Source organism: Hyperolius riggenbachi, chromosome 11 (assembly GCF_040937935.1).
Source record: "Hyperolius riggenbachi isolate aHypRig1 chromosome 11, aHypRig1.pri, whole genome shotgun sequence".
In the NCBI taxonomy this organism is placed as follows: Eukaryota; Metazoa; Chordata; class Amphibia; order Anura; family Hyperoliidae; genus Hyperolius; species Hyperolius riggenbachi.
The window spans coordinates 208,351,304-208,364,301 of NC_090656.1; the positions used below are offsets into that span (position 1 = coordinate 208,351,304).

The following is a 12,998-nucleotide window of genomic DNA, read 5'->3' on the forward strand; positions in this document are numbered from 1 at the left end:
ATGACATTGGCAGGAAAGGGGTTAATCCTGGGAGGGCAATGGGGAGGTGTTAACCCTAGGGGCGGGGCACACTGGTACTGGTAGTGAACAATCAACAAATTAATCTTCTAAAAGGAAGGCTGGAGTGTAACAGCAGAGACGTTTCAGTAAAATGAGTGCAAGGGTTAATCTTGGGATTAATGGAAGAGGAGGGGTGATCCTGTGAGTAATGGCAGTGTCTCCCTCCTCAGTGATGCTGGTTCCAGTGAAGGGTTAATAGTGAGCTGACAGGCAGGAGGCTGTATAGGCAGACAGATGGCTGAACAGCACATGTGCAGAACTCCCCCTCCCTCCTCCCTCTGCTGACTGTGTGACAGGAGAAGCGCTGTCCCTTTAAGATCGGAACGCCAGAAAGACAGAGAGGAGAGACAGCAGCTCAGGGGGGCACCAAGCACCGATACCAGCAGATCAGGGGGCATAGACCACGTGATATCACTCTGCCCAGTGCCCATCCCATTCACCCATCCATCCATGAGAGGAGACCACCAGCACAAAGCCTGAAGACTACAGCACAAAGGGTACCCAAATACCACAGCATCACAAGGAGCACTGAGCAGCAGGTACCCCCCAGTCCTCCCTCAGAGCCCTGAGTAACTGGTCATTCCTTTACCATCCAGTGGAGGAGAGAAGACCCTTCATCCCTTCAGCCTAAACCATCTGTTCTGAAGGATCCCTGGAGTGAGGGAGTGTACAAAGTCCCCAGACTGATCCCCCACCCAGTACAGGAGGCAATCCCCTCCCCCCTGCACCCCCATTACAAATATAAAAGATTCAAGACTTTCTACCCATCTAGGAGAGAAGGCCACCCTGACCTACCCAGCCAGCATTGGGGAGACTCCTGCAGAGAGGCATCAGCAAATCCCTGGCACTGGACTGTTACAGGGGCACCCCTGTACCCCCAGAATAAAGAAGACACCCCCATACCAAGCAGAGAGCCCCTGGAAAGAGAGAGGCATCAGAGAGCTGCAGGAAGGAGGAGAGTGCTGCGCGTGTTCAGGTTGTCCTCTGTGGCCACGGTTGGGATGCAGACAGGTGCACTCCCTGTCCTCACGTACCCAGCTGGAACCGTGATGCCAAGCGTGGAAGCAGCAGGTTGTGGATCCTTGTGAGGTGCCATGGAGGCCCCTACTCTGCCCTCTATCTACAGCATGTACCCCAGGTAGAAGGACCCCCGTCTCACCTGCCTGCCCACCCCTGTGTCTTGTCCTGACGTCCCGGGAGCACCATGTCCCTGGCATTCTGCGGTACAGACAACAATTCCTCTGCCTACAACGTGGACAACGGGGTCCTGAATAACGGCTGCTTTGTGGATGCTCTGAATGTGGTTCCTCACGTCTTCCTCCTCTTCATCACCTTCCCCATCCTCTTCATCGGTGAGCACCTACCCAACTTCCTACCTAGATACCTGCCTACACTGTGCTATACTACTTTACTGTAGGTATACAGTTCATTATCCACACTATACATACCATCCATACGATCCTGACTGGTGAGTACCTGCCTACATTATGTAATACAGTATACTACTTTGTATACTGCCCCTTATCCGCATTGTCTGCACCCACCATACTGTCCCCTACATTGGCGAGTACCTACCTACCTAAGCTATGTACTACTGCCTGCTATTTTAAATATGCTTATTATTATCTGCACTGTGTATACTCACCATACCATCCTCTGCATTGGTGGGGGCCCATGCCTTGTCATACATCTGATAAGAGTGGATACAGTGTGGAGCCAGTGTGTATGCAGCACTTTGCATTATGCGAACTGTACTGTGCATGTCATAATTTCCATTAACCAGACCCTGCCTGCATACTGTACTACCTACCTGCTGTTTATACAGCGCTATGTATAAACTATACATACCCTACGTACTCTTCATAGGTAACTACCTACAGACACAATATAAAGCTCAGATTACCCACATCTGTATCCTGCATACCATCATCACCAAATGGCACATCTTCTGAAATGACTGGCTGTCATCCTACACTAAGTACTGCTTTGCCATACACTGTACACTGTATAGTCTTTATGTATGTCATGGCTTTTTCCTCCATCTTATAGGGCTGAGTATGGAATACATGTAACTCAGTAGGCTGCACACTGTATCCTCTTACAGGCTCCACTGTATGGAGCAGTTGTGCAGAGACTACATAGCGACTTTCAGTTCTTAGAAAACATACAGTAGTTTATCGTATGCAAGTGATGGTCTGTCAGTATCCTGCACTGCATCCTACGACTCCAGAGTGAGTGAAGGGGACTTCTGAGTGGTTGAGGGGTCTCTGTGCTCTATTTTCTGTCTCCAGAGTGAGTGAAGGGACTCTGTGGTCTGCCTTGTGTTTGCAGAGTGAGTGAAGGGACTCTGGTCTGCCTTGCATCTCCAGAAAAAGTGATATGTCACTGTAGTCTATCTTGTGTCTCCAGAGTGAGTGAGTGAGGAGACTCTGTGGTCTATCTTGTGTCTCCAGAGTAAGCGAGGGGTCTCTGGCTTTATTTTCTGTCTCCAGAGTGACTGAGGGGTCTCTGTGCTCTATTTCTGTCTCCAGAGTAAGTGAGGGATCTCTGAGGTCTGTCTTGTGTCTGCAGAGTGAGTGAGGGGACTCTGGTCTGCCTTGCATCTCCAGAAAAAGTGACATTCCACTGTGGTCTGTCTTGTGTCTCCAGAGTGAGTGAGGAGACTCTGTGGTCTTTCTTGTGACTCCAAAGTCAGTGAGGAGATTCTGTGGTCTATCTTGTGTCTCCAGAGTAAGTGAGGGGTTTCTGGCTTTATTTTCTGTCTCCAGAGTGACTGTGGGGTCGCTGTGGTCTATCTTGCGTCTCCAGAGTCAGTGAGGGGGTCTATGTGGTCTGTCGTGTGTCTCCAGAATCAGAGAGATGTCTGTGGTCAATCTTGTGTCTCCAGAGTCATTGCGTGATCTCTGCGGTCTATCTTGTGTCTCCATGGTTTTCTAGCATGCCTGATTGGCAATTTGCCTGTACGCATTCTGAAAAGGCATTAGAAATGATAATGAACTATCATTTCAGACAACCTAAATTGAAAGTGGGTACAAGTTTTAAGTGTTGGGTCTTTGGACTTTATCTTGTGTCTTCAGAGTGAACTAGGGGTGTTCTATACTTTATCTTACAGCTCCAAAGTGAGCAATAGGTTCTCTGCATCCTATCACGTGTCTCCAGCATGTGCAATGGGCTCTCTGCACCCGATCTTGTATCCACTAAGTGAGCAAGGGGTGATCTGCATTTAGGGAATAGTTTTAGGTACTTTATCTTGTGTCTCCAGAGTGTGCAAGGATGACTTTGCACTTTATCGTTTGTCTGGAGTACATAAGGGGTGCTTCACACTTTATCTTGTGTCTGGAGTATGGAAAGGTGCTTTGCACTTAATCTTATGTCTGGAGCGTAAAAGAGGTGTGTTGCACTTTATCTTGTGTCTGGAGTATGCAAGGGGCATTTTGCACTTTATCTTGTGTCTGGAGTATGCAAGGGATATTTGCACGTTATCTTGTGTCTTGAGTGTTAAAGGGTTGCTTTGGACTTTATCTTGTGTCTGGGATGTGCTAGGGGTGCTGTGCACGTTATCTTCTGCCTACAGTGTGAAAGAGGTGCTTTGCTCTTTATCACGTGTCTGGAGTGTGCAAGAGGTGCTTTGTACTTTACCTTGTGTCTGTAGTGTGCAAGTGATGCTTTGCACTTTATCTTGTGCAAGCAGTGCGCAAGAGGTGCTTTACCTTTTATATTGTGTCTGGAGTGCGCAAGGGGTGCTTTGCACTTTATCTTGTGTCTGGAGTGCGCAAGGGGTGCTTTGCACTTTATCTTGTGTCTGGAGTGCAAAAGGAGTACTTCACTCTTTATCTTATGTCTGGAGTGTACAAGCGGTGATTTGCATTGTATCTTCTGTCTTGGGAATGGAAGAGGTGCTTTGCACTTCATCTTGTCTCTAGTGTGTGCAAGGGGTGCTTTTCACTTTATATTGTGTGTGGAGTGTGCAAGAGGTACTTTACACTATATATTGCCTCTAGTGTGTGCAGGGGGTGCTTTGCATTTTATATTGCGTCTGGTGTGCGCAAAGGGTGCTTTGCATTTTATATTGCATCTGGAGTGTGCAAGGGGTGCTTTGCACTTCATCTTGCCTCTAGTGTGTGCAAGGGGTGCTTTGCACTTTGTATTGCGTCTGGAATGTGCAAAGGGTACTTTGCACTTTATCTTGTGTATGGAGTGTGAAAAGGGTGCTTTGCACTTTATCTTGTGTTTGGAGTGTGTAAGGGGTGCTTTGCTCTTCATCTTGTATCTCAAGAGTGTGTGTGATGAGTTTTTTGCACTTAAAGCGGATCCGAGATGAAAAACTAACTACAACAAGTAACTTGTCTATATATCTTATCTAAAGTTTAGATAGTTTACACAGCAAATCTAGCTGCAAACATATTTAATAGTAATTGATTATTTCTTCCCGTGATACAATGACAGCAGCCATGTTGTTTGTAAACATTATACAGAGGAAGGCTTATCTGCACCATCAGCAATCAGACTGTGAAAAAAACCTAATCCCCAGTCCTCCCTCCTCCCCTCTGCCTCTGAAATCAATGGCTAGTAACACCTCCTCCTCCCCTGCCCAAACTGAGCTCCCATGAGCCCTTGCTACTGCCAAGGCTCTCTGAAAACCTGTGGGCGTGGTTTATTTAGTTTATAGGGAATTAGAGTATTAAAACAAAAATAAAAGAGTATTTGGCTTGAGGAATGCCCTATAAACAATAGGAAAGGAACACAATTATGCAATGAGTAAAAGTTCACCTCGGATTCACTTTAATCCTGCGTGGGACTCTGCAGCCTGTCTTGTGTCTTCAGAGTGAGTAATGACTCTTTTGTCTCTGGAGTGACTAGGAGTTCTCTAAGGTTCATCATGTATCCTAGAGTGAGTGAGGGGCCTTTATCTTGCATCTCCTTTATCTTGCTGCTCTAGAGAGAGCAAGCATCCTGTGTTTCCAACCTGATTGAGAAAATGAAGAAGTTGGTTGTCACACTCAATCCACTGATGCATTTTATCCCAATGTTTGTCAGAAATCACCATAGACATGACTTTGGTATGTTTAGTTACACCTTGTCATTGTAGATTTAAAAAAAGAGGTCTGTGTGTACCTCCAAAATTGTTGCTGGGAGGACTTTTGATGAACTTTTAAATAAAACACTGCAATGGATTGAGTGTGCAGATCAGCTGCATGAATGGCAGTATAAGCCATCGTGGGTGATTGCACCATGGGCCCATAGCGGCTTTCTACAAAATAAGGTGATGCAGTCTCTCTTGTTCTCCTATGCCAGGGATGTCAAACCGGTCCTTCGAGGGCCGAGATCCTCACTAATTTTTGCCACAGCTCAAATTAATTGATGGGTCTGAATCAGGAAAGGTGTGGTCCATCAGGTATAACAGATTCCTCTATTTCTCAGTCCATCCTAAACACTGGCATGGATCTGGCCTTCTAGGCCTGGAGTTCGACACCTGTGTCCTATACAGAGTGATTGAGGGGCATCAGCTCTTAAAGTAGGTAATTTTGTGACATAACGAGATAGACATGTGTATGTACAGTGCCAAACATACAAATAATGAGGCTGTGTTCCTTTTCTTCTTTTTCTGCATTAAAGAGTTAAACATTCTGGTATGCAAGTGACGGTTTCTCTCCATTCGGGACCCAGTTGGACTATAGCATCAGGGCCGGCGCTACCATAGAGGCAAAGGAGGCAGCTGCCCCAGGGCCCCAGAGCTTGTAGGGTCTCCCAAGAGGAAACATTTTTTTTCAAATCGACCTTATAGTTCCTGAGAAAATCTATTTTAAAGTTTCAAAGGAAAAAAAATACACATTTAAAAACCAGCCGACTTTAATGGTTAATAGCAAATCCACCTTAAATTCTAGAAACCCTAAATTTGCAGGAGATCATTGGGAATAAGAGGAAAAAACAATTTTTCAAAAAGACCTTATAGTTTTTGAGAAAATCGATTTTAAAGTTTCGAAGGAAAAAAGTATACTTTTAAATGCGGTAAATGTCACTTTTAGTACCTAACGGTAGTGTAATTTTACATGTATCAAAAGAAAGAGCAATACATTTCCTGACGGGGTTTCCTGGGGTCCATACGCAGCCACAGCGCTTTGGCCAGGGATCGCTATACAGCCGCAATATGGCTGCATGAAGATCCCTGGCATTTTTTTTCCTATTTTCCCAATTTTTTTTTTTATGTTTAGAGTGTTGGATTTTTTTTTTTTAATTATGTGGGGTCCCCCCTCCTGAAACTTTTTAACCCCTTGTCCCCCATGCAGGCTGGGGTAGCCAGAATGTGGAGCTCCGAGCGATTGGGGCTTCAAACCCTGACTATACCAGCTGCAAAAAAGGTCCCTTAATGCCAATTTTTGCTCCGGGGTATCTGTTGGGGGGGCCCCCCAGGTTTATTTTGCCCTGGGGCCCCATTGTTTCTTAAACCGGCCCTGTATAGCATAATCCTCACTGATAAGGAATTACAGCCATTGTATAGCATCTTTATTCTACTCTGTGTTGCAGAACGACCAGGAAGTCCCTGCATTTCATCAAGGATCTCCCTAATTAATGAACAGAATGGGTGTGTAGGTAGAATATGGGAGGGATATGAACCCTACATGCTTGTGGTGGTAAATACGTGCCCTACACCTGTACCTATTACAAGAGCATTCCTCTATGCTGCATGTGACAACCTGTCAGAAGCACCGCCAGCTATTGATCTTCTGCTGGTGGACAATGAGTAGAGCTGTTGGGCAACCATAAAAACAGAATTTTCCTACTGACAGCTCTCTAGTCTTTTCCAATTATATAATAGGGGAGGGGGCTGGACCAGAGTTGAGAGTTAGTGAACCTAAAGCCTGGAAAAAAAAATGAGATTTACTCACCTGGGGCTTCCCTCAGCCCCCAGCAGCCGATCGGTGCCCTCGCAGCCCCGCTCCAATGGCCCAGGACCCGCCGGCGAACACTTCCGGTTTGGCCGTCACCGGCCGACAGGCATGGGAACGCGAGTGATTGTTCGCGTTCCCAGCCTGTATATCGCCCCCTATTCTGCTATTGCGGCCTCCTAGCAGCCTGCAATAGCAGCATAGGGGCGATATACAGACTGGGAACGCGAACAATCACTCGCGTTCCCATGCCTGTCGGCTGGTGACGGCCAAACCGGAAGTGTTCGCCGGCGGGTCCTGGAGCGTCAGAGCTGGGCTGTGAGGGCACCGATCGGCTGCAGGAGGCTGAGGGAAGCCCCAGGTGAGTTCATCTCATTTTTTCTCTAGGCTTTAGGTTCACATGTTGTTATACAGGAATTCCATGTTTATGTATTCCATAGAACATACATGTCAAACTCTGGCCCACAGAGCCATCAGATTTGGCCTTCAAGTGGTTTCCCCATTTTGCATTATGTTTGTCCCACTGTAGACCACCAGGGAAGCTCTAGTGGGGGTAAAGCCCTGGATCACCATGGAAGCCATACGGGGGAGGGAGGGGAAAGCACTAAACACTGTATAGGGGAGGGAGGAGGACCCACATAGACACCAGGGAACTATTTAGGGGTGGGGGGGGGGAACCACTAGCCATCAGGGAATTCTATAGGGGAGGGAGGGAGGCAACTCAGAACCAGGGAACTGTATAAGGGAGGGAGAGGGCAACTCAAAACCAGGGAACTGTATAAAGGAGGGAGAGGGTCACTAGACAACAGGGAACTGTATACAGGAGGGAGGGCGCATTAGAAACTAGGAAACAGTATAGGGGAGGGAGAGGGCCTTTAGACACCAGGGAACTGTATAGGGGAGAGAGTTCATTAGATACCAGAGAACTTTATAAAGGAGGGAGGTGGCCACTAGACATTAAGTTTGGCCAATGACTTGGTTCCACTGTTCAATTTCAGCCCTTTGTGTATTTGAGTTTTACACTCCTCAGCAAATTGGTGTGTTACTTTAAAAAGTCACGTGACTGTTGCTCCGGAGACTGTCAATCGCCACCGTTATCACTGTGTCTATAATTGGTGATGTCAGAAACACCCGTCCGAGTCCCCAATTACACGATCTTTTCAGAGTAATGAAAACACACACGATATTCCGCCAGAAGCGTGGAGACCTCAGACAGCTGAACTTATTCACGATTCACACATCGTAATAATTGTAATAGTCAGATGTGTTTTAGCAGAGCTCAGAGATAAATTAGGTCACATGGAGGACAAACTCTTAACGGAATGTGCCTTCTAGAAATATCTTTGATAGAAAGGTCACCAAAACTTCATAGAGCTCTGAGGTCCAACGTGACGGGAGGTCTACACCAGAACGTTATATAATGAGCTATATTATTTTATGATGGATTTTCCTGGAGATTCATAATCCCTTCTGCACAGCTGTTCTACATATCAGATAAATCTGTCTGCAGCACTTTATTCATTTGGATTTACTGTATATAGTGCTGACACATTACACAGTGCTTTAAAACACACAAGCCAAAACACTTCAATCACATTGTGTCCTACCGTAGCCTACACATATCTTTATTACTACACATATCACGTTAACCATCTCACTTCAGATTCCATGAACACAACCATTAATGCAGAGGATTGACTACTGGGGAGCACACCCACAAAGGTGCCTGGAGCTTACCCTTCTACTGATGCAAGAACCACCTGTGGCCACGCTTGTAATGGGTGGAGAAAGTCATGGTGGCCACACTTTTGTGGGGGAAAGAACAGTCACAAGGGCCATGCTTGTCACATGACCTCTAGAATTATGGGCCCTCTGGCCGTGTGGGCCACCATGGGGGAAGAGAGTGTGAACGTAGGAGGCCCAATACATATTTTGTTGAGGGAGGGCCCATGAATAGTAGTATTGTTGTTCTTAAAGGATACCCGAGGTGACACGTGACATGATGAGATAGACATGAGTATGTACAGTGCCTAGCACACAAATAACTATGCTGTTCCTTTTTTTTTTCTCTGCCTGAAAGAGTTAAATATCAGGTATGTAAGTGGCTGACTCAGTCCTGACACAGACAGGTATGCTTAAAAACAAGAAGAGAATCGAGAGCCCAATATGGTGCAGTATTGTCAGGTAAAATGAAGAGTTCAATACAATTTTATGTATATATATACTCACAAACACGGGTTACCAATAGGCAACCACTTTAAATGCAGATGGGGAGTATTAGGACCTGACCCTACTCAGGTTAAGAAGTCGCTCTCTGTAGATAGTAGATAGTAGATGGGGATGCACCCCTCCACCCAGGGTGGACTAGAAGATCAGCAAAAAACTCGGTATACAGAGGCGCCAGAGTAGAGTAAAACGTTTTAAAAACCGCTTAAAAGGAGACGGGGATGTTAAGGTGGACTCACCTCCCTCTTACAAAAAAAGAAAACTCACTTGAGTCTCAATAAAATAGAATTGTCAAGTAATTTATTCAACTCCACAAATGCAACGCGTTTCGCGGGCGTGACCCCGCTTCCTCAGGCAAAAATGGGAGCACAACTGGAATAAAAACAAAATATACACAAAATAACTACCCACAGAATTGCAACAATTGGCGCAGCAGATAATTGGTAGAGAACACATAAAATAATTGCTACATAAAGCATTGCTACAAAAAAAAAATAATAATAATAATAAAATAAATAAATAAATAAAAAAAATAAAAAACATTTTCCGCCCACATAAACACAGGGCTATGCAAACAAGCTTAGATGTCAGAAATCAAATAGCTAAGGCTTAATGCTCCCAGATTAGAGGAATCATATTGTATGGCAGCAGCGAATCATATTGTATGTCTCAAAGTGAAACAGTTACATGGTAGAGCTGGGTATATAGGCCACGGTCTATTCCCAGATAGCATATAGAGCTTTATATGGACAAAATTGTGTCCATATAAAGCTCTATATGCTATCTGGGAATAGACCGTGGCCTATACCCAGCTCTACCATGTAACTGTTTCACTTTGAGACATACAATATGATTCGCTGCTGCCATACAATATGATTCCTCTAATCTGGGAGCATTAAGCCTTAGCTATTTGATTTCTGACATCTAAGCTTGTTTGCATAGCCCTGTGTTTATGTGGGCGGAAAATGTTTTTTATTTTTTTTATTTATTTATTTATTTATTTTATTATTATTATTATTATTATTTTGTAGCAATGCTTTATGTAGCAATTATTTTATGTGTTCTCTACCAATTATCTGCTGCGCCAATTGTTGCAATTCTGTGGGTAGTTATTTTGTGTATATTTTGTTTTTATTCCAGTTGTGCTCCCATTTTTGCCTGAGGAAGCGGGGTCACGCCCGCGAAACGCGTTGCATTTGTGGAGTTGAATAAATTACTTGACAATTCTATTTTATTGAGACTCAAGTGAGTTTTCTTTTTCGTAAGAGGGAGGTGAGTCCACCTTAACATCCCCCTCTCCTTTTAAGCGGTTTTTAAAACGTTTTACTCTACTCTGGCGCCTCTGTATACCGAGTTTTTTGCTGACACAGACAGAAAGTGACTACAGTGTGACCCTCACTGATAAGAAATTCCAGCTATAAAACACTTTCCTAGCAGAAAATGGTTTCTGAGAGCAGGAAAGTGATAAAAACTGTCAATAATTCATAGATCTTAGCTCTGGCATACTTCAATGAATGTGTCATTGAGCAAAACAATAAAACAGTTAAAACTTAAAAAGTAGATTTAAACATAAAATAAAACTGAAATATCTTAAAAAAAGTCATTTTAGGAGAAGCTAGATAGATACAATCATTTATTTCATTCGTTTATTTTCACCTTGGGTGTCCTTTAAAATGAAGAATGTAAATTAACATAAAACTCCGGACGTATTTACGCAGTTCACATTCTTTATGGTCTCCTTTGCAAAACGGGTGGTTACACTACCCCATGCCAGCCAGCAAGCAAGCAGCCATTTTTCCCTCTTCATCTAGAGAATTTCACCAGACTGGCTCTCTCAATCTACAGAGCTTCTCCAGTTATTTCCCAACCACTAATGCACAATGATCTTCTAGGGTCCCCCATCCTTTCCTTTCCTAATTCCACTGCAAAGGTTCTTCTCGTGCCTCTGCACCACCCTAGAGAACGTTACCAGTACCCACCATTGTCCAATGTGCAAACTGTTTACCTTGTTTCTCCATAATACAGAGCTGCTGTAGCGCATATTGCTTCCTTACCAGATCCCAGAAGCTTCTCCAGTGCCCCACCCGTCTTCAGTTTAAATTGCTTCACCAGTGCTGGCCTCCTAAAATCCCTCTCCAATATACAAATACATTTTGACCTATAAAACTTTAATCATAATTGTGTCCTTCATTCCTGACTCCTTTCCTACAGCTTCAACATCTTTGTCAATTCCGCTTCAATATACAGAACTCCATAGGTGTATTTTCCAAACCCTCTGCAATCTACAGATGTTCTCCAGGGCTCCATTGCTTCCCTGGTTCCTTTCTGATCTGCAGGTCTTTGCCAAATGCCTTCACACATTGCTCATGACCAATCTACAGGGCTTCACCACTATTCCCAGGGCCAAGGCACTGTACGCACGTGCCTACAGGCACCTGATGATGGAAAAACGCACTCCCCTACCTAAGTGCCTCTTACCCCTGAGTGTAATTGAGAGGTCACTCACCCAGCTCGCAAAATTACACTGACAAAATCTCCCTTCAGTCAGGGGTGGCTCTAGATATTTAACACTGAGATTGCTCTAGCTACCTAATACTGAGGAACACCAGTAGCTACCTATGATGGGCAGGGAAGTAAGGGAGAAGTGACAGCTGGGACAGCCAGCACACTTGTGGTGCGGTTCGGCGGGGGTTTGTAATTTCATGGAGGGCAAAGTCTCGGGTGCCAGGACATCTGTCCCTACAGGCTCCTGTGATCTAAATCCAGGCCTGACAACTCCCATTTCCTTGTGATCTCTTCAATTTCCAGAGTTTTACATGCTTCCCTCCAATGCACAGATCCAGGGGAGTAGCAATAGCGGGAGTCGCGGGAAGTGTTATTTGGATTCAAGTTACTGAAATTCAGAAACCCAAATTCTCCCATTATCACACTTCAGCACCCAGACAAGTGGACAGGTTCAGGGGGAGTTCGCTTATTTGTAGTTCACACGTTACGCTTCATGCGAGTCACATGAAGAGCCAATAAGTGAACTTACAATACAATACAATACAATAACATTTCTATAGCGCTTTTCTCCCATAGGACTCAAAGCGCTTAGGCTCTCTCAGATTCAGTAATTAGTAGGATGAAGTATTCACACAACAAAAGTTATATTTCTGCAAATGCCAAACTGAACAGGTGGGTTTTCAGTCTGGCTTTAAACACGTCCAGGGATGGAGCTGTCCTGATCTGTTGAGGTAAGGAGTTCCAAAACGTAGGGGCAGCATGACAGAAGGCTCTGGGACCAAAAGTTTCCAAGTGGACTCTGGGTATGACTAGATTATTAGAACCTGTGGATCTGAGAATGCGGGGATTGCTACGCAGCTGTAACATATCTTTCATGTATCCAGGGCCTAGATTATTCAGGGATTTAAATGTCAGTAGGCCGATCTTGAATAGGACCCTCCATTCTATAGGTAGCCAGTGAAGGGAGTGCAGGACTGGCGTTATGTGGCAGTGACGGGGTTGGTTGGTTAGCAGTCTGGCAGCAGTATTCTGTATCAGCTCTAGGCGGTACAAGACCTTTTTTGGAAGGCCAGTGTAGAGAGCATTGCAGTAGTCCAGTCGGGATGTGATGAAGGCATGGACTAAGGTTGGCAGATCTTCTGGGGGGATGAGGTGCTTGATTTTTGCAATGTTCTTCAGGTGAAAATAGGATGATTTCACCACAGCAGAGATTTGAGTTCTGAAGTTTAAATCCCATCAATTAGAACTCCCAGGCTACGCACATGATCAGAGCTCTGTAGATCCGTGCCTCCTATTCCCAGTGGTGAAGACTGCAAGTTA

The 12,998-nt window shown here is 44.9% G+C and overlaps 1 protein-coding gene across 2 annotated transcripts in view; it reads left to right on the forward strand.

Annotated features, from left to right (window-relative positions):
- Window positions 1–357: 357 nt before the first annotated feature.
- ABCC8 (ATP binding cassette subfamily C member 8) overlaps window positions 358–12,998 on the forward strand; it is a 241,379-nt gene continuing 228,738 nt past the window's right edge. For both annotated transcript variants that reach the window (XM_068260341.1, XM_068260342.1), the window contains exon 1: window positions 358–1,412. In XM_068260341.1, the coding sequence (XP_068116442.1) occupies window positions 1,265–1,412 (148 nt within the window). In that variant the 5' untranslated portion in view covers window positions 358–1,264. The remainder of the gene's footprint in view (window positions 1,413–12,998) is intronic.